This window comes from Polyergus mexicanus, unplaced genomic scaffold, assembly GCF_030449975.1.
Source record: "Polyergus mexicanus isolate NDT 795.1 unplaced genomic scaffold, iyPolMexi1.0 SCAF_45, whole genome shotgun sequence".
NCBI classification, from domain to species: Eukaryota; Metazoa; Arthropoda; class Insecta; order Hymenoptera; family Formicidae; genus Polyergus; species Polyergus mexicanus.
In genome coordinates, this window is record NW_027223365.1 from 102,388 (window position 1) to 124,375 (window position 21,988).

A 21,988-nucleotide genomic window follows, 5' to 3' on the forward strand; every position below is an offset into this window, starting at 1 on the left:
CGCGAGGCTCTCTTTATCTATAATATCTTGGGTTACATATCGTTCGTAAAATTTCTGTTTTTCGTATTTTATCGATATCAAAATAATTCTAATAGATTAATGAGATTCTTGCGATTAAAATAATACTAAACATGACATAAATCGGATAATTTTTAATCAATTATGTTATTAAAATTATGATTACTTATTTCATTTAAAATAATCGGATTTATATCGTATTTGGTGTCATTTTAATCGCAAAAATGTAATTAATCCATTACAATTATTTTCAGATATATAAAATGCGAAATACAAAAGTTTTATTTTCTATAGTAAGATGACATATATACGTGAAAGATTACAGATAAAAGGAGTCACGCGAGCGAGGCTTCGGAACTCTTTCATGTTTGTCATCTCACTTACTCCTTCATTCTTTCTCGCTCTCGCTTTTGTCGACTCTCAGCGTCGGGGATCTTTCCTTATCTACAAAATATAAACATCTTCTATATAAAAAGTGAAACTTGTATTTTCCATTTCATCTGTATAAAAATAATTATAATGGATTAATGAGATTCTTGCGATTAAAATGACACGAAACATGACATAAATCGGATTATTTTTAATCAATTATGTTATTAAAATTATGATTACTTATTTCATTTAAAATTATCCGATTTATGTCATTTTTGGTGTTATTTTAATCGCAAAAATCTCATTAATCCATTATAATTATTTTTATACTAATAAAATACAATATGAAAGTTTTAGTTTTTATTTTATAAGATGTTTATATAAGGAAAGATCCCCGCGCGATGTTGGAGAGTCGACAAAAGCAATAGCGAGAAAGAATGAAGGAGCAAGCGAGACGACAAATATCGAAGAGTTCCGAAGTCTCGCTCGAGAGGCTCCCTTTATCTATAATCTTTCACGTTAGATTAATATATATAAATTATTATAAAATTTATATATATATACAGGGTGTCCGGCGTCAATCGCATAACCGGTCGTGTGCAGGTAGAGCAGATGAAATCGAGAAGAAAAGTCCTTTACCTTTTTTTTCTATAACACTTAATAAAAGAGTTATTATTGAGTAAAGTCTGGCCAATCAGCGCCGACCTTTAGCCGGGCGCACGTCAGTGAGCCGCGCGCTGTGAAGTGTGCAGCGGCGTACACTATCAAGCGCGCGGTTCACCGACATGCGCCCGGCTAAAGATCGGCGCTGATTGGCCAGACTTTACTCAATAATAACTCTTTTATTAAGTATTATATAAAAAATTGGTACAGGACTTTTCTTCTCGGTTTCACCTGCTCTACCTGCACATGACCGGTGATGCGGTTGACGCCGGACACCCTGTATATATATATGTCATGTTACTATAGAAAATCAAATGTCTGTATTTCGCATTTTATATATCCGAAAATAATTCAAATGCATTAATTACATTATTGTGATTAAAATGACACGTCGTAAAATATTAATAAATAATGTTTTTATGTATCGAATTAATTTTAATCAATATGAAAATAACTTTTTATTCGGTTACAGAATATTCGTTTATAAAGATGCGCATTTGTTTTTATTATTACGCGATATTTGTAGCATGCATGTATCTAAGTATGTATGTACGTATCGGGGAATAAGGCGACTGTACTATTCACACGCACACAGCCAGGTACATGCGATAATATCAGTGCGCAGCAGTACTCAGTCTCAGTCTCAGTCGCGCGTGTTGTGTACATACGCGTAACGAGAGATAACCGCAAAAGCGTGCTCAACCGTTATAACGCGTTATAACGCGTCGAATTTAAAAAACGAGTGTTGTGTTTGTGTAGTCATAGTGTGTTCATATAATAGGGCGAAAATGTAATGAGAAATGCTTGCCTCGCTTTGCCCGCAGACTTTCTTTAAAAAGAATAAGGGTCAAAAGGTTAGTATATTTATATACCATAATTCTAAAAGGAATTGTTTTAATGTATACTATATACTAATATGTCGCTAGATATAATTGAATTTTTTTTCCGTGCAGTTTACACAAAAATATAAGTATGATAATGTAATATTATATAAAAATGTAATATTTCAAGTTTCTTTTTTTATTTTTTGATTATATCTTTAAAGCAATTCCTAAATAGAAAACAACATAAAGACCTTTGTATAAAAAAATTGTAACATAAAATTAATCTTTAAATAGAATTTAGAATTACTACAATACATGAACATACACATTATATGTATATGATGCACATAGTATTTAGTACTCATATAGTATTTTTGTTATAAAGAAATAGACAGACATGGGCAAAAAATAGAAAGAGAGAGAGAGAGAGAGAGAATAGGAATGAGTAAGCGAGGGAATGGCTGTACAACGATATATCGATTAATAATTCACATCAGTCGCTAAATATTAGTGAGCATAAAGTATTGCTACGGAGAAAGATCCAACTATTTCCTTTTTTTTCTTACTTTTGGCACTTGTATAGACACTTGCTCACTTACACTCATATCCTCTTTCTCTTTGCCCATTCTTCTCTGTCCGTCTCTTTCTGATCCGAGCATACTATGTGTGTTATATATTATCTATATGCGATCTTTTCGTGAACTGGTTGTAAATATTTCATACCAGATGCGGTTTGCATGTGCGGTCTAAATATTGCCGAAATATTTGATCCCAGAAGCGATCTTTTCGTGAACTGGTTGTAAATATTTCATACCAGATGCGGTTTGCATGTGCGCTCTAAATATTGCCGAAATATTTGATCCCAGAAGCGATCTTTTCGTGAATTGGTTGTAAATATTTCATACCAGATGCGGTTTGCATGAGCGTTCTGGTTAAAAATATATTCCAGAGGCGATTTACGTGTGCTGGTTATTGTAAAAAATATTCCAGAGGCGATTTACGTGTGCTGGTTATTGTAAAAAGTATTCCAGAGGCAATTTACGTGTGCTGGTTGCTTTACAATATTTTGAATCGGATGCGATTTAATAGTTATGTAAGATTAGCAATATAACCGTTATTATATATTATAATACATATATATGTATTGTGCCATTGTATGTATATATGTATGTATGTATGTATGTATATATATATATATATATAAAAGGCACACATATATATATATATATATATATATATATATATATATATATATATATATAACAATACATGCACACACACACACACACACACACACACACACACACACACACACACACACACACACACATATATATATATATATAAGTCCATATAAGTAATCCATATAAGTAATGTGTGCAATTGTGTTCAAATATGCAATAAAGGCAGACACGTGTCTATGTTATACTGTTATCTATACGCTTAGATACGCTTAGATATGCGTGCGAGGCAATAGAGCAGTAGAAATACACGATGTTGTCCGATTTCATCATATTGAACACAATTCTCTTTCAAATATACATAAAACATGCAGAAATATTATCGGTAACAGCGGAACTAAAATTATTGATATTATCGATAATTTCGGTCGGTATTATCGATAATTTTAGTTACGCTTAGATGAGGGCGCTAATCCGTCGGAGTTCGCTCGTCACTGTTGGATCCCCTTAAATAAGAAGAAAACTGTTGAAATATTAAATAAATATTTATTGTACAACAGTATTATTTCCAGATATATTAGATATGTAATAATTTTAATTTATATTTTCAAAACTTAAAATTGAAATTTTTTATAATACTTTGCTTTTTTATGATATACTCTATTATATTTACTCTATTATAACTTACTCTACTATATTGTACTCTTTATAATATTATACGCAAAAAGATATTAATATTCTCTTAACAAGTATTAATAAATATTATTATTAAAGTTGTGAAAAAGAGCATCTATTTTATTTTATGAATAACAAATTATTGAAGATTATTATAAACTACACACATACGCACACACATGTACACACAGATATTACCTGGCTAGGAATATAAATTTTTCAAGTATTATGCAAACACGTGTAAAGATATTAAGCACATTGATCCTTCTTCGATAAACACAGTAAATTAATAATAGCAGATGATTCCATAACATTTCACAAGATTCTGAAAGCGGAGACAATAATGATGAACTCTCGCTTAACCGAATCTCATGGTGTGTAAATGGATTTTCTCTTGATATGAATTTTTTGTCAGCTAAAGATTTGTTTTGCTGATTACTATGGATGCACAGAATATCACGTTCCCAGCTCCTGTAAAAGTTGGAAAAATTGATATTTAATAATCTAAATTAAAAGCATTATAAATTAGAATTTCATACACAAGTAATTTTGTGTAGAAATATTGCTTTAGCAGTAATACATACAATACCATTTTTTTTTACCAGCTACTAAACATACTTCATTAAAATTTAATAAACAACAAATAATGTTCAGATTTAAAAACAGTCTTACACAGTAAATGCATCTTTTACGATACAAGGATGTATTGAGTGTACACAATGATGTGCTAACACCACTGAAAATAAAAAAGACTAATTAATTATTGAAATATTAATAAGAATATTACTGTAATATCACTAATCTAATCTCAGATTATTAGTACATGTGTAAATGTACTAATCAATATTTGTAAATAACAGTAATGTATCTTATTATGTATAAAGAGGAAGACTTTACTTCAAATTATTAAAATAAGCACCATATTTGGACGAAAATGTGCTCATTCAACATTACTTTGTGAAAAAGACCAAAAATATTAAAAAATTTTAGGTATTGTTTCAAAACTGTAAAAGCAATATTAAAGCACTAAAACCTGACAGCGTGAGATTAGGAGATGTATAATATCAATTCATTTCATAATAGAAATCTACATTATTGAAATGTAATACGTACCTTTACCAGGTATATAAATATGAAACCGGAATTTTTGTATAGAAAATACACGTTTATTGTATGAAAATGATAAAAAATATTTTATTCGAAGTATTGCCCATTGCTAGCTATACATTTTTTCCATCTCTCTGACAATTTGTGGATGCCACGCCAAAAAAACTGTTGCTCCTTTGAGGCAAACCAGTCATCGACCCATTTTCGTACATTTTCGTAAGAAGTGAAGTGCTGCTCAGCAAGTGCGTGTCCCATCGATGCAAATAAGTAGTAATCGGATGGAGTCAAGTCTGGTGAGTAAGCCGCATGCGAAAGTATTTCCCAACTAAACGCCTCAATCGTTTTCTTGACCGGTTTTGCTGTATGTAATGGTGCATTATCATGAAGCAAAATCACTTTGTGTTGCCTTTTTTGATATTCTGGTCGTTTTTCACGCAAAGCTTGATTCAAATCGATCATTTGTTGTCGGTAGCGTTCAATATTAACGGTTTCGCCAGGTTTTAGCAGCTCATAATAGATCATACCCTTCTGATCCCATCAAACACAGAGCATTGTCTTCCGTCCATAGCGATTTGGCCTTGCAGTTGAAGTTGATGGTTCGCCTGGAGTTACCCATGATCTTTTACGCTTAGGATTCCCGAAATATATCTACTTTTCATCGTCAGTCACAATTCGATGGAGAAATGACTTTCTTTTGTACCTGGCGAGCAGCATTTCGCAAGTGGTTTTTCGGTTTTCCTGCTGTCTTTCGTTCAGTTCATGTGGAACCCAGTTTCCCATCTTCTGGATCTTTCCCATGGCTTTCAAACGTATGGAGACGGCTTCTTGTGTCACGTTTAATTGATTCGCGAGTTGTTGTTGCGTTTGAGCGTCATCCTCATCCAATAATGTTTGCAATTCGCTGTCTTCAAACTTTTTCGGTCTTCCACGTTCTTCGTTTCTCACGTCAAAATCACCACTTTTGAATTTTTTAAACTCAAAAGCACTGTGATTTACCAAGAGCATGCTCACCGTAAGCTTCGACACGCATTCGATGCGATTCTGCAGCAGTTTTCTTCAAATGGTAACAGAAAATTAATGCTGTCCGCAAATCGTAGTTTCCAGGCACAAAATTCGACATGTTCGACGCTATTAAAAACTATGCTGTTGTATGAAACTTGTATTGTTGTGAGTTGACAATTTTTATCAGATGTCAAAACAAGAAAATGGCGTCAATGACGCGGTTCGACGGTAACTACATTGACAGCTAGGGCCATCTATGGGCAAATTCCGGTTTCATATTTATATACCTGGTAAACGGTGGACGAACGGCAAACCGCCCGCCACCGATTGGTTTTGATCTAATAAAAGCGTCCCTTCCATCATTGGTCGGAACTCTGTTTTACATGTATTAGTTCTAGAATTACCACAGTTATCCAAGTAAATGAACCATAACTGATTTAATGAGCCATTCGCGGTTTCACCTTAATTCGGCATGCACTGAAACATGCATGGCTTAATCTTTGAGACAAGCATATGACTACTGGCAGGATCAACCAGAGAGCTTTGTGTTCGGTTACTCGCGTGGAGCGATAACTCGCGAGCGAGCCCGAAGGCCCGTCGCTATTAAGCTCTTACTTCTCGCGCCGCCGGTCTTTATTAGCCGGTCGGCGACACTCTATCTACTACTACTTATTATGCAACACACTTTATGCGTGCGTCTCGTCTTCGTGAGAGGAACGAGGCGGTCCGTGTATATAATAAACCTCTTCCTCTCTTACTTCAAGATCATTCTCCATTTTATATTATGTATTATAAAAAGATCATACTCATTCTCATTCTCCCAATGTAAACGCGCGATCGCGAGGGCCGCGCGATGTACTCTGACGCTAGATCGACGATGCCGATGCTTAGACGTCAAGGATAAATGTGCTATCGTGCTTTTAGCACGCACTTATATTTCGCTACGGCGTACAAAGCGTGCGGGATGAACGTTGTAATCGTCCTTCCACGCCACTCGTATCCGTGGAGTAAACGTTCGGTAAGCGCGACGATTCCGCTGCTGCGTCCAAGACGAGAAGGAATCGCGCGACTAACACACTAGATGCGTGCGCGCCACATAAGAGCCATTCGGTCTTGCGACACCGATACGTGGGTGAAGGGCGAATCCCCGTCCGAGCTCAGAAAAATCTTCCATTGCCTAAAGTCAAGTGTTAGCTCGCTTGAAAACATCGGCCGGCCGATCGACTGTAGCGAGGACTTGTTCGTGTATTTAGCTGTCGAACTTCTCGACTCGCGGTCGCGCCGCAAATGGGAAAACTCTATAAGCGACACGAAGGAGCCTCCATCGTTCGACACTCTTGAGCTGTTTCTCGATAGACGTCTTCACGCCCTGGAATCGATGCAGCCGATTAAAGCCGACGCCCTGCTTACAAACCGGGGTCCAGCATGCCTAGATCTACTCAAAGCCACCTCGCACGCAAACAAGAGAGCAAACCTGAGGTCAAACGAGGTCGCTGCGCGCTGTGCCAGCGAGATCACTTCTTGATGCTCTGCAAGGAGTACAAGAAGAAGACTGCCCTAGAACGGAATCGAGTTGTCGAGGCGAGTAAATTGTGCCTGAATTGTCTCGGCCGGCACCAAGTAAGCGAGTGCGCTTCCAAAAGAGTGTTCCGTGTGTGACGCGCGTCACCACTCCTCGCTGCACGACGCCTGTCGCATTAATATCGTCGCGAAATCGTCGCTCGTCGCGCAGGGACCTTCCGACCGACCGGTCACCGTGCTCCTCGCAACCGCTCGCGTTCTCGTGGCCGATCGTCACGGCATCCAACATCGGGCGCGCGCGCTCATCGACCAGGGCTCGGAGTCGTCGATCATCTCCGAGCGCTTCGCGCAAAGATTAAAGCTGCCGCGCTTACCTGTCTCGGTCACTGTCTTCGGTGTTGGGAGGCAGAAGTCCGGTACTACCAAGGGTCGCGTCGTGCTTGCGCTGTCACCACGACGCGGGGGAGCAGCGATGTCCGTCGGCGCCCTCGTACTCCCGCGGCTTACCGTCTACGCTGCCGGTCTTGATTCCAGAGCGATGACATGGCCACATGTGGAGAGCCTTGAGCTTGCCGATCCTGAATACAGCGCCGCGGATCAGGTCGACATCCTCCTTGGAGCCGACATCCACGCTGCCATCCTCCGCTAAGGCCTACGGAGAGAAGAACGCCGCGAACCTGTGGCTCAGAATACGACGCTGGGGTGGAATCTGTCAGGAGCAATCGGCGAAACTACCTCCACTCTACTAGCGCATATTCACCAGTGCCGGCTTGAGGACGACCTCACGGGAGTGGTGCGCCGCTTCTGGGAGCAGGAAGACATGCCAAAGACCGCCGCAACCACCTCCAAAGATGACCGGGAGTGCGAGGAGCACTTCAGGCGCACGCATTCTCGGTGGCCCGACGGACGCTACACTGTACGCCTCCCAGTGGTCGAGCCTCTGCCTGACCTCACCAGCACACGTCGCTCGGCTCTGTGAGTGCTAAAACACATGGAGATTAGGTTTGCCCGAGATGCACCGTTCCAGGAACTATATGCCAAGTTCATGCGTCAGTACGCGAACTTACAGCACATGACGCCAGTCTTACCAGAAGCGGACGCTGATCAAGGGCAACGCTGCTACCTCCCTCATCACAGGGTGATGCGGGAAGCTAGCACCATGACCAAGCTGCGAGTCGTTTTCAATAGCTCGTCCAAATTGCCGACGGGCGAAACGCTCAATCAGCATCTAAGGGTTGGACCAAACTTGCTGCCTGCGCTCGCCGACATCCTGCTGCGGTGGCGTCGCCACCGCTACGTCATCGCAGCTGACATCGAAAAGATGTATAGGCAGATCAGCATCCATTCTCTGGATCGAGACCTGCAGAGGATTTTATGGCGCGATCATCCAGACGCCATCATGGAATTCCGGCTCAATACCGTTACTTACAATCTCTCATACGCCCCCTTTGTAGTCATCCGCACTCTCCGTCAGCTAGCCGACGACGAGGGCTCCCGGTGGCCCCTAGGTACAGACGCGCTTTGCCAGGATGTCTACATGGATGACATTCTGACCGGCGCACCGACTATTGCTGAGGCCAAGGAGATGCAACGGCAACTAACTTTGATTTGCAGGGCGGGCGGATTCCCGCTACAGAAGTGGTCGACGAACGCGTCATCACTGCTCGCTGATCTGCCGGCGGAAGGCCTATTGCAACGGGAGCCGCGGTGGTGGCAGCCCGGGGAGAGCCATTCGACCTTGGGACTCCGTTGGCATCCGCACGAAGACTCATTCGCGTTCTCAACTCCGCCGCTCCAGTTGTTGACTATAACTAAAAGAGCAGTCCTTTCATTGACAGCCCGGCTATTTGACCCGATGGGTTGGCTCGCCCCCACCACGGTATAAGCCAAGATCATGATCCAGGCAACCTGGCTGCTCGACGTCGACTGGGATACCCCACTTCCTGATGACGACGTGCTGCGGTGGCAGGAATTTCAAAGCGAACTTCCTCTCCTGGAGACCATTCGGGTCCCCCGCGGCCTCCCGGGCGGAACAGCTTGCCGAAGGGAATTCCATGGCTTTGCCGACGCCTCCGAGAAGGCCTACGCTGCCATCGCTTACATGCGAACAGAAAATCGGGAGGGAAAGATTGAAGTCACCTTACTAGCCGCCAAAACGAAGGTCGCGCCCTTGAAGCAGGTGACATTACCACGCTTGGAGCTATGTGCGGCATCACTGCTCTCTCGGCTTGTTGGCCACATCTGTCGCGTCTTGGAGACCTCAGACACCCCCCTTCACCTTTGGTCGGACTCAACTGTGGCCCTCGAATGGCTCTGCGGCCATTCCGCTTCCTGGAAGACGTTTGTAGCAAACCGAGTGTCGGAGATCCAAACGTCGTTGCCCGATGCTGTGTGGCACCACATCCCCGGGCGCGACAACCCGGCCGACTGCGCTTCATGAGGAGTGTCACCGAAGGAGTTGGTGAACCACCCTCTCTGGTGGCAAGGCCCGACTTGGCTGCGGGCGGGGCCAGGAAGCTGGCCGACCGCTTGGGATTACGACGGCGAGAACGAGCTCCCCGAGCGGCACTCCTGGACGCACGCCGCTACGACAGCCAAGGATGAAAGCCAGGAGCCCGAGATGCTGAGCCAGTACTCGACCCTTCATCGGCTACTGCGGGTCACGGCCCGGGGGCCTTGCTGGCGATGCCGATCCTTGGACAGATTGGCGCCCGAAGTACGGGCCAATCCTGCCGCCCAGCGAGTTCTTAGGGCCTCAGAGGTCGAGGAGGCGCGCCTGAGCTGGATTCGAGCCGTGCAAGCTATGAACTTCAAAGAGGAGTTGGTGGCTATCGCAAAGGGCAATTCCTCACCTACATGCAGTACACTCACCCTGTTAACTCCTTTCAAAGACACCCAGGGAATCCTCAGAGTCAGCGAGCCGATCAAACACTCCATCCTCTCGTTCGATGCTAAACATCCAATCATCTTGCCAGGAAGATCAACCTTTACTTGCCTCGTCATCGAAGCATGCCATCGCCGGACCTTGCATGGGGGCGTGCAGCTGACCCTGGGCTCCATCCGCCAAGACTATTGGATCCCTCGCGGGCGAGCGCTCGTCAAAGGCTGCATCCACTGCTGCTTAACGTGCCTGCGATGACGGGCGGCGACTCCGCAACCTCTCATGGGGAACCTGCCTCAAGTGACACCGGCTCGGCTTTTTCTCCACACAGGTGTCGACTACGCCAGACCAATGTGGTTGCACACCTCCAGGGGACGAGGGCAGCGCGCTACTAAAGCTTTCCTGGTGGTCTTTGTCTGCCTCAGCACCCGCGCGGTCCACCTCGATGTCGCTTCCGACTATTCCGCCGACGCCTTTCTGGCCGCGCTGCGCCGGTTTATCGCACGCCGGGGGCTATGTCGAGCCCTCTATAGCGATTGCGGCACCAACTTTGTGGGCGCCAACGCCCAATTGCGGGCGCTCTTCGCAGCCAGCGGTCAGGAAGGCCGGCGCATCGTGAAAGGGATCGCCGCCGAGAGGATTGAATGGCACATTAACCCTCCGGCGGCACCCAATTTCGGTGGACTCTAGGAGGCGGCCGTCAAGGCAGCGAAGCACCACCTCCGACGACGCCAAACTGACGTACGAGGAGATGGTCCATCCTGCTAGCCCAAATTGAATCGTGCCTCAACTCTCGGCCGTTACAGGCCTTGTCGGACGATCCCGAAGATCTCGAGGCGCTTACGCCCGGTCACTTCCTCGTCGGCACAGCACTCAACGCCGTCCCGGAGCCGTCCCTCGCCATGGAAGCCGCGACGCGATTATCCAGGTGGCAACATCTGCAACAGCTGCGAGACCATTTCTGGAGTCGATGGTCCCGGGAGTACCTCCATTCTTTGATGCACCGGCCTAAATGGTGCAAAGCCGACGAGGAAGTCAGCGAGGAAAGGTTGTGCCTCCTAAAGTGCGAGACGACGCCGCCGAATAAGTGGCCCCTCGCAAGGATCGAACGCGTGCACCCCGGGGAGGACGGGGTCGTCCGGGTCGTTAACGTGCGCACCGCCACATCCAGTTTTAAGCGACCCTTAACTAAACTCATTTTCCTCCCGGTCAGCGCGGCACCGGAAGACGACTACTAAACAATACTCACCTTATGTCACCATACACTTACACTAGACACGGACTCACTCCACTTTATAGTTACACTCGCACACGAAACAGAACAACCGGACACCGCACAGAAAGAATCGCGAACCGTTCGCCATCGCGACATTACTCACGTATAAATACTACGCAAATTCACATCTAAACAGGCGAAAACGTGAATGGAATGCGCATTCCATAGCGCCACAGCACGCCCCGCCGACCAATCGCCCGACTCAACACCACGCTCACGCCGCGTGATCTAGCGCCGAAACAGCTGCGTATAGTCAGCACGCGCTAACGCGCTAAACTAGGGCCGCAAGCACGAATAACTTTTGTAGGCTTCAACTACGAGGCGGGCGGAATGTTCGAAACCGAACGCAGAATAATTACTAATAGCAAGTGCCGCGATAACGATCGCTACAACAAAGCGCGGATTAATCGCGCTCGAAATCTGGCGCGTCAGCAGCCATCTTGCGTGTCGCACGGCGCGCGACAAATAGGAGCTTGCTCCAACAGCGGCGCTACGCGAATCGCGCCAGGCCCGCTCGTGCCGTTCCATGCAGGCCAAACAGCGGTCACCCGAGAGAGTCTAATTTACAAATAAGAAGCAATGACAACGTTCAAATTTTAACAATCATCGAAAACAACTACCGGCTCGATCTTGCGAGAAAAACATGTCGAATATTCTAGAATAAGAAAAGGAACAGTTGTATTAAAGCTCTCTTGGGGAACCGCCGGGCGCACTTGATCTGATATTGTTGATGTGACAGAGTGTGACTATCTACTTTTCGGAAACGCTCGCAAAAGTAAAGTAGCTCGCTTTTCTTTAAGACCATCGCTCATGGTCAGCGAATTCATTCGTTATCGAGACTATTCATCGCTCGTGAATATCACTCTCGCGATCCCTCCGTCGCCAAATATTCGTCGCTCGCGAATATTAGAGCCGAGATCGTTCCGTCGCTCGCGGATTCAGCTTTCGTGGTCGGTAGCTAGCCGATGCGAAAACGAGAACAAATTTAACGAAGTATTTCAATCGATAAGAACTTGTATATATATTTATTGGTTTTTAAATATAGACTGACAGAGTTTAAAGTAACATTTCGTGTCTCGAGTCTTTTCGTTCCTCGCTTTCGCGTTCAATCGCGCACAATGTGGATAAAGATAACAATATAATTATCGGTGGAATAAGATATGTGGGAACACGAGGTCTCTACGAGTTGATTTTCAAGAGAATATCCGACGGTGACGTATACAATGACGATGATAAAATTAAATACAAAAATATATTACTGGCGACAAATGCGCATAGACGTGGCAATGATATGCGTAATCCAGTGTTAAGTAACAAGGGATACAAGTATAAAAATATAATAGCGCCATTAATCTCTATTAAAAATATAATAGGGCCTGGAAAAAAAGCTGGAAGAGATATAAACATACCGCGCGCTATGACGTTAAACGATAATAAGATCGATTAGGTGCATTGGAATGATCCCAACGAGTTGGTAGATCGCTTGCGATTGCTGGAAGCTTCGCGTCAAGCCGGCAACAATGCCCACGACAATGAAATATTATCAATTATCGAGGAACTTTACGAAGCTGGCCTTATTAGAAATTAATCTATGCGTTGGCGAAACGAGTCAGTCTGTTCTTATTGTTTGTATTGAAATGTCGATTAATAAATTTAGATTATCGTTGGGAACACCGAACAACTCATACTATCAATGGAATGGATTACTAAGAAATTACGTACACGATAACGCTCTGTGTCAGACAGCCTCCGGCTTTGACGCAAGGTCGTGCAAGATGCGACGCGTAGCGCAACCGGAAGATGATACTGATGCCGCAAACAAACAGTACGTGGAAATACGTGTCAAGCTTTTGGAGGACAGACAGGAAGAACTTGAGAAAAAAATAATCACGCTCGAGACGAATGTGCAAACGCTGCAAATAATGATGGATGAGATGCAGAAAATGCTTCGTATGCAACTCACGCGCAGACTACATCTAATTCAGCGCAGGAGAAGAAAGATATATAAAGAATATACGTGGAGGAATTATCTCATTATTGCAAATTATGCCTCGATCAAATATGTCCCAAAAAACCTCTGAAAAACAGCTGCTCGTGGAAGAATTACATGCTCCAGCGAGAAAAAATTTCCCACGTAGACGTGTCATAGTACGCGGATACGACGATCTGTGGCAGGCGGACGTGGTCGAGATGCGTCCATATGCACGATTCAACAAAAGCTACAACTACATATTCACAGTTATCGATGTGTTGAGCAAGTATGCGTGGGCTGTACCGCTCAAGAATAAGAGTGGAAACGAGACGGCTGATGCTATCGCAAAGATAATTCGAGACGATGAAAGATGTCCGAAAAATTTTCAAACCGACAGAGGAAAAGAATTTTACAACGCAAATGTACAGAAACTCGTGAAGAAACACAGTATTAATCATTATTCGACGTACTCTATCATGAAAGCCTCGGTCATGGAACGATTCAACCGAACGTTAAAGAGCAATATGTGAAAAATGTTTACGTTTAATGAAAATTACAAGTGGATCGACGCGTTGTCCCGGCTCGTTAGGGAATACAATGCGCGAAAACATCGCACTATCGGCATGAGACCTATCGATGTTACCCCTGCGATCGCCGATAAACTTTTAAATACGGTATACAGCAACGTAAAGATTGCGGCATCGGCAAGATTCAAAGTAGGCGATCCGGTACGCGTGAGTAAATTCAAGATCATCTTTGACAAAGATTACACGCCAAATTGGTCGACCGAAGTGTTTAAGATCGTTAAAGTGCAGAAAACGAATCCCGTGACCTATGTACTCAAAGATTCGCGCGGAAATCCCGTCGCCGGCGGATTTTACGAATACGAGTTACAACGCGTTGCTAATCCCGACATACATCTCGTGGAAAAGGTGATACGCAAAAAGGGCGACGAGGTTTATATGAAATGGCTGGGATTTGATGCAACGCACAATTCTTGGATACATAAAAATAATATATTATAAATATGTTAACAATAATACATAATATTAAAGATATTTTACAAATATAAACAAAATTGTAAACTTTATAAAATATACATATAATTTACAATAAATATACATATAATTTTAATTTACAATAAATATGCATAATTTTTTATTTACAATAAATACACATGCTTTTTATTTACAACGGTATTTTATAATGTCCCCACGGTAGCGTGTCGGTGGTTTCGGGTACGATATACCGCTTGTCATCGTACGGATTTAGAGCAATTTTTGTCTCGCGAATAGTGTATATTTCATGTAACTTAGATCTTATACAAGATTGCTGACGCGTCATTTCAATCTCTTCGTTCAAACACTGCATGTAATTGTCGAATGTTATCGTTCTCGCGACGATGTTACTCTTGACGCCTTTTATTTGTTTCGTGTCTTTCTTACCATCTATTCGCAACGCGTACATTTTTGCCCTAAGTCCGACGAATTCGGTCATGATGGCGCCATTATTTTCATCCTTCATTAAACCCGGTATCTTTTTATTCGCGAGGGGTAACCGTACACATTGCCCACCGTATAATCGCTGGTATCGAATCTGTCGACGTTGCGCTTATATTCTCATATACATCTTCACACTCGATGTGATATACAGGGTGTCCCATTTTAAAGGAACCACTCAAATATCTTAGAAACACTGCGTTAAATCGAAAAATGTTTCAAACAAAAGTTGTGTGGCTTCAAAGAGATAGATAAGATTGTGACAATGATTTGACCTTGGAAAATCATTTGAAGGTCATGTGAAGGTCAACTTTAAAATCTTAAATGGAAACCCCCATTTTTTATTTAGTATTCTTGTAGCTGACATCGAGAGCTTTCCAAAACACTATAATAAACTATTTTTTTATTCAGTACTTTTTGAGTTATTTTATATTTTAATCTGACATCTTTTGATATAAAAAATTAAATATCTCATAAAATATTCAATTTTCGATAATCTTACCGTAATACTTTTATTTTACAGAATAATGAGACAAATCAATTAGTGCAAAAAAAAACAAATAATTGTTTAAAAAAATACATCGTAAATAATTTTTTAATAAATTTAGGAATTCAGTTTCTAAAATTTTGAGTTTGTCTTTATTCAAGAATGATGCCAATTTACCGAGACTAGCTGTGAGAAATTTATATGAATCGATAAACCGCAATTTAATATGATTTTTTTTATTTTTCTTGGGTAAGTTTAACATTTTTCGTAAATGATATATATATAAGGTTTCATTCTTTTGTAGGTTAGGATTGACGATTAAATCCAAATTGCAATGTATTGCTCTGAAAACAAAGCTTTTTTTTGTATTTCCTTAATCACAGGTTCTATTTACATATTTACACACTCTTACCTGAAAACAAAGAAACGACATTTAAGTCTTTTTGGTAAACTTGTCAACTCCTATTTTTAATTTTTTTTTCGTTAACTTTCCTCGTGGTTCTTAGCTCTTCTTATCATCTAAATATCTTTTCTACTTTACTCGCACGGCAGCGCATGGAGCTCGGCCAAGTTCAAAATTCAAAATTCTATAAATACATTTTCTTTACATCCCGCCCCCCCTTGGAAGAAAATTTACAGCAAAATTTTCGTTAGTTTTAACATCCATCTTCTTCTTCTTCTTCTCTAGGAGTTGGGATAAGTTTTGTGATGTGGAAAAGATTTGATTCTGATTTTCTGTGGTCTGTATTAATTCTGTATATGGAGTGAGATATTTTTTCCACAATTTCATATGGTCCAATCTTCAGCTCATCCAATTTTCTTCTATTCAATTTGTTTCCATTCTCCACGTATACCGTATCTCCTACGTTAAATTCATAGTTTTTCCGACTTTTATCAAATAGTTTTTTGTTGTAGTTGTGTGATTTTTTCATATTTTCGAGTGCTATCTTCCTATCTTTGAGCAAATCCCTTTCTGATTTTTTCAGCTTTAGTTCATTCGGTAAGACAGTAACATTCGTGCCGTCTAATAGATATCTTGGTGCAAAGCCGGTAACCGAGTATTCAGTATCGTTGTATTTATTTACACATTCTTGAGCTATTGTCGTCCAAGCTATCTTTTTTTCTTTTTCGTTTATTTTACATCTGATTTTGTTCACAAGTGTTTGGTTTAATCTTTCATTCAGGCCGTTTGAGAATGGTGCATTTACTGCCATGAAAACCATGGGGATTGAATTTCCATTTAAAAATTCCTTGAACTTCTTTAAATTTATTCCTGGGTATTGATCCGTGAGAAGTAATCCAATTTAATTTGTTTCTGATATGTTCTTGATTAGTTTTACAAAATCATTTGCACTCTGTGTTTTTGAAGTTAAAATGTATGCATATCTTGTGAAATGATCCACCAGAAGATGTATTGTAGATATCTTTTTGTGGACCTCGAACCTCCAAAACCCCCGATCGTGTCTATCGAGATTATTTCGAAGGGTTTCGTGGCCGGGCCTAAGTGCGACATTAACTCAAATTTGTCTTGGTCTCTTGATTTATTTTTTATACATATTTCGCAGTTTCTACAAACTTCTTTTATGTTTTTTGTCAAATTTTTCGCTGGTATAATGGACTAATTTTCTTTAGCGTTTGTTTAATACCTATATGACACAGGTTTCTGTGTATGTTTTTCATGAATTCAACGCTGAACTTTTCTGATAGAATAATCTTTTCTTTTTCCTTAATCTTTTTGAAGTATATTTTGTGTTTCTTTATTAATTTATTCTTTTTATTTTGTACCTCTTCATTTTTTTCCTGGTCTGCCTGAATATCTTCTAGTTTTATTAAGTTTACAATTTTCAATTGTTCTTCCTTGTTTTTACTTGGTCTTAATACTGGGTTTCTGCTTAAAGAATCTGCTTCTAAATTCTCTTTTCCTGAGACATACCTGATTTTAAAATCATATTGTGACAGATAGAATGTGAAGTCTCCTAGCTCTTCATCGGCCCTAGATTTGATATTCATGTTCTCTAACGGTTTCTGGTCTGAATACACTGTAAACGATTTACCCATAAGCCAGTATTGCCAGTATTTCACTGCTTCTTTGATAGCTAAGCATTCTAGATATATTGCTTTTTTCCTTTTTTGGGCTTCATTTAGTTTTTTTGAGAAGTATGTCACCGGTTTTTCTTTTCCATTAGGCTGCGTTTGTTTCAAAATAGCCCCAACACCTTCTAAAGATGTATCCGTGTAAATGTTAATTGATAATTCTTGATCAAATATTTCTAGGATCGGTTGTGAACACAACAGTTCTTTTATTTTCTCAAATGATTTTTGACATTCTTCTGACCAAACAAATTTTTTATTTTTTCTGAGTAAATTATGCAGTAGGTCTAGGGTTATTGCACTCTTTGGTATGTATTCATGATAAAAATTGATTTTTCCTAGAAACTGCCTGATATTCTTTTGAGTTTTTGGGGAACCGGGAATTCTTTTATTGAAATAAGATTATCTTTCACTGGATTAATTGTATTATTTTATATTATATGTCCGAGATATTTCACTAAGTCTGATGCAAACGTGCATTTCGTAAATTTTAGTCTAAAACCTTCTTTTTTTATTGCTTCCAGTAGTTGTGTCAAATGATTTATGTGGTCAGAAAAAAATTTAGAAAATATCAGTATATCATCTATGTACAATAGTTAACAGCAAAATCAGTAAGTTTATACTTCCTTAATATGTTACTTAATATCCTCTGAAAAATTGCTGGTGAGGTTTTAAGTCCAAAAGGCAGGCAGGTCCATTGGAAATGTCTTTCCTGTGTTACGAATGCAGTTTTTTTCCTATCTTCCATTCGCAGAGGAATTGACCAAAATGCCGAATTGATATCTAATGTTGAGAAAAATTTGCAGTTCCTTGTCTTTATCATCAGGTCTTCAATTAATGGAAACGGTTGAGCTTGAGGTGTTACTATTTTATTCAGATTTCTGAAATCTATACATAGTCTGGATTTTTTATTGTCTTCCTTTTTAAATGCCAAAGTTACTGGTGCCGCAAAGGGACTGTAAGATTCTTCTATAAGTTTTTTTTCTAATAATTTCGATATTTGGTGTTCTATCTCTTTTTTATCTTCTACCGTGCACCTGTAAGGTCTCTTACTACAGTATTTATCGACTAATAAGTCTATTCGTGCTTCATATTCTCTTACCTTGCCGACATCATATTTATCCTTCGCGAAGACCGATTTATATTTGTCTATCAGTTTTTCTATTTCAGCCTTTTGGTGGTGATTTAAATATTCTATTTATATTTCGAAATTTTCCTCGTTTACATGTTCATTAAAATTTATTAAGTACTTTTCTGTGACATCATTGTCCTCTTCTCTACTTCTTACTTCCGAATTTGTTTTTTTATTTGTAGAAATTTCTTCTTTATATTTTTCTTGTAAATTTAAACTTTTTTTCTGAGTTATTTCTAGATCCTCGTTTTGAAGTAATTTGAATTTTTTTATTATATCTAATCCAATCAAAAAATCGTATTTGAAATTCTTTTTATCAATAATGTATACATCAACTCTCTTTTCTATATCAAAAATCTTAATTTTTAAAGTCGTCAAACCCTTTGTTTTTTTAACACCATTAATTGTTACTAAATCTGCATTATTCGAACTATTTTCTTTTCCTTTTAATTTCAATAACTTTGATTAAAGAAACATTTGAACCTGAATCATAAACTTCAAATATTTCGAATTTATTCTCCACTACTAGTTTAAAGGTTATTAATGGTGTTATTATTCGTTTTTTTTATCAGTCTCGTTTAATTCAGCTTTTATCACCGAATTGTTTACATGTTTTATGAAGTTTTTTTTCTCTTTATCCTTTTCTTTTGCTTTAAACCAGCATGTTGCTTCAGGGTCATAACGAATACCTTTTTTTAGTTTTTCACAAATCTTGCATGGTTTATGATCTTCATTTCTACCTTTAGTATTCAGATTTATATCTTTTTTCTTTCCAGTAAAAATTTTTTTTTTCACCATGTGTTCGTATTTGCTAACTTCGTTAAACAAATCCACTGTATCTTTTAATGTTTTTCTATCAATTTTATTAAGTATAAACTCTGGTAGGCCAGCTGCAACAACATCTACCAAGGTACCTGCGTCAATTGATCTTCTCATATCCAATAAAAGTTTTTCTTTTCTCATTGCGTAATCTAACAGTGAACCATCTTTGTATTTGTATAATAGTGCATAAGTAACTGGGTTCCATCCCTTGTTTGCAAATAATTCACAAAATTTGCTTTTCCATGTTGACCATTCCGAGTCCATTGTTAATTTTATAATCATTGAGCTGTACCAATCTGCACATGATTTATCCATAAATAATCTGAGTATTTCAATTTTCTTTTCATCTTCTGTCACCTTAAAACGTGTACATTCTCTTTCAAAAATATCAATCCATTTGTTAGCATTAGGATTTTTGCTTGTAAACTTTTCAATTACAAATTTTTCTGCTATGTTCTTTAAGCTTTTCTGTTCATTTGCCTGTGTATTCTCTACTAATTTTTCCAAGATCTTTTCCCACGTATTTGTTTCATTTGGATGAGCAGCAGCACCTTGTTGTTTATCTTTTTCTATTTCTTCTAAAAACTGCTCTGCATATTGTATATTTCCATCTTCATCTATGTAAGCTTTTGCTAGTTCCTCTGTCATTTTTATCCAAACTCTTCTACTTTGGTACCTTTTTTTCAAGCTATTCTTCACTTTATTATAAGCCGTTGTTTTTGTTATCTCTCTGTGGAAACTAATTGATTGTAACTCTTCTGGTAACGCGTACGCTTTGTCATCTTCCGTAGCAATTGAAGTTATAGCGTATATGTTTGATTTTCCATCGCTTGCTGGTATTATCGTAAACTCGAAACGAAGTTTCTCCATTTTTTTTTTGTATCTTGTATCTTGTATAACCAGAAATGTCGTTTTATAAGGTTTGTTTTTTTTGTAAGTTAGGATTGACGAATAAAGCCAAATTGCAATGTGTTGCTCTGAAAACAAAGCTTTTTTTTGTATTTCCTTAATCACAGGTTCTATTTACATATTTACACACTCTTACCTGAAAATAAAGAAACGACATTTAAGTCTTTTTGGTAAACTTGTCAACTCCTATTTTTAATTTTCTTTTCGTTAACTCTCCTTGTGGTTCTTAGCTCTTCTTATCATCTAAATATCTTTTCTGCTTTACTCGCACGGCAGCGCAGGGAGCGCGGCAAAGTTCAAAATTCAAAATTCTATAAATACATTTTCTTTACATATATTTTACTTTTGTTATCGGAAGTAACTCGATTCCCCCTTCGAACGCTGTAGCTATTTCCTTTATAATAAAATGTGCATCATAACCGGATAAATTATGAAAAACTATTGGAATGCAAAAAGAATCTTTATAATTTAAATTGCAACTTGAATGCGCGGGACCTCTGTATCGCCCGGTCAGATGGCAATGATCGCGTACGCGTGTATCGTCTTGTACGAATGGTTTCTCGCAAATGTGACATTGTGTCGCGCTATGAAAATTTTCTCATTCATCAGATGTTAAATTTACCATGGGGACATTAGCTGATAAAATAATTTTTACACGTTGCGCTAAATTTTTTAGTTCTTCGATGAACCATGACATGCAATCGATATCGCGACGGGAATGATACGCGGATAACGAATCATCGTACGAACAATGTACATAATATGCTATGCTAAATACTTTATGATGTTGGTAGTTTCTCTCTTCCTCTCTTCTCTAAAACACACTCCAAGTCGACGAAAGGAAGCCGCTCTTTCCGATTATAGTTGTTGAACGTGAGCCACTTATCGCTCGGTAATCGGATAGTGCCCTCGTTCATCTCTCGACAGTCCATCGTATGTGACTGTAACTTGTCGTCCGAGCCAAAGTAGTGCAAACATCTGTAAAAGAAACAATTTTTAATTTTTGTTCAAAGATTTCTGCAATATAATTTATTAAATATATACGTACCGATCGCAGATATATTGTCTTCGTTTGCCACAACTCAATTGCGAGCTCACGAGGCGGGATAGATTTTTGATCCACGCGAAATGTCCAACGTTGTTGTTTTCAATGTACAACAGGTTGCCCTGTTTGTCTTTTTTCAGCTCACTCAGACGTGTCGGGACAATGTTCTTTTCCTCGATACTATATACATTGATTGAGATATCGTTGGCAAGTTCGAATTTTTTAATTTGATTCACAGTCACTGGAAACTCAATATCCTGGAAATTCAGCACTGTCGTGTAATGAGGATACGATAATTCCCGATCCACGTTTCTTTCAGCTGGATATAGAGCGGCGACCGCAGACCACGCGAAACACGCATTGTCATTAGATTGCACGTTTATTACCGCTCTCTTCATTGTTATTTTTCGCAGTAATTCAATGTGGCACCCCGCGCGCATTGGATTATATTTATTTATATTTACATTTAAATCGAGTATTCGCGACAATGCCCACCCGCTATCGCGTTCCT

At 40.0% G+C, this 21,988-nt stretch overlaps 4 protein-coding genes across 4 annotated transcripts; 3 read left to right on the forward strand and 1 right to left on the reverse strand.

Annotated features, from left to right (window-relative positions):
• The first annotated feature begins 8,354 nt into the window (after positions 1–8,354).
• Positions 8,355–9,248, forward strand: LOC138943826 (uncharacterized). The gene has a single exon (XM_070314764.1). It carries the CDS (start codon positions 8,355–8,357, stop codon positions 9,246–9,248), a length of 894 nt encoding a protein of 297 aa, XP_070170865.1.
• A 9-nt stretch (positions 9,249–9,257) lies between these two features.
• Positions 9,258–9,803, forward strand: LOC138943827 (uncharacterized). Its single transcript, XM_070314766.1, has one exon. It carries the CDS (start codon positions 9,258–9,260, stop codon positions 9,801–9,803), a length of 546 nt encoding a protein of 181 aa, XP_070170867.1.
• A 723-nt stretch (positions 9,804–10,526) lies between these two features.
• Positions 10,527–11,482, forward strand: LOC138943828 (uncharacterized). The gene is made up of 2 exons (XM_070314767.1): positions 10,527–10,859; positions 11,051–11,482. The coding sequence occupies exons 1-2, from the start codon at positions 10,527–10,529 to the stop codon at positions 11,480–11,482; spliced, it is 765 nt and encodes a 254-aa protein (XP_070170868.1).
• A 4,652-nt stretch (positions 11,483–16,134) lies between these two features.
• On the reverse strand, positions 16,135–16,701 carry LOC138943829 (uncharacterized). Its single transcript, XM_070314768.1, has one exon. The coding sequence runs from the start codon at positions 16,699–16,701 to the stop codon at positions 16,135–16,137; it is 567 nt and encodes a 188-aa protein (XP_070170869.1).
• Between the last annotated feature and the right edge of the window lie 5,287 nt (positions 16,702–21,988).

Bases quoted from the DNA above. Each gene is read 5' to 3' on its own strand.
- LOC138943826 (XM_070314764.1), top strand. From the start codon at position 8,355: ATGGAGATTAGGTTTGCCCGAGATGCACCGTTCCAGGAACTATATGCC.
- LOC138943828 (XM_070314767.1), top strand. From the start codon at position 10,527: ATGGGGAACCTGCCTCAAGTGACACCGGCTCGGCTTTTTCTCCACACA. The intron at 10,860-11,050 runs GTGAAAGGGATC...CGGCCGTTACAG, and splicing joins GTCAGGAAGGCCGGCGCATC to GCCTTGTCGGACGATCCCGA.
- LOC138943827 (XM_070314766.1), top strand. From the start codon at position 9,258: ATGATCCAGGCAACCTGGCTGCTCGACGTCGACTGGGATACCCCACTT.
- LOC138943829 (XM_070314768.1), bottom strand. From the start codon at position 16,701: ATGGTTTTCATGGCAGTAAATGCACCATTCTCAAACGGCCTGAATGAA.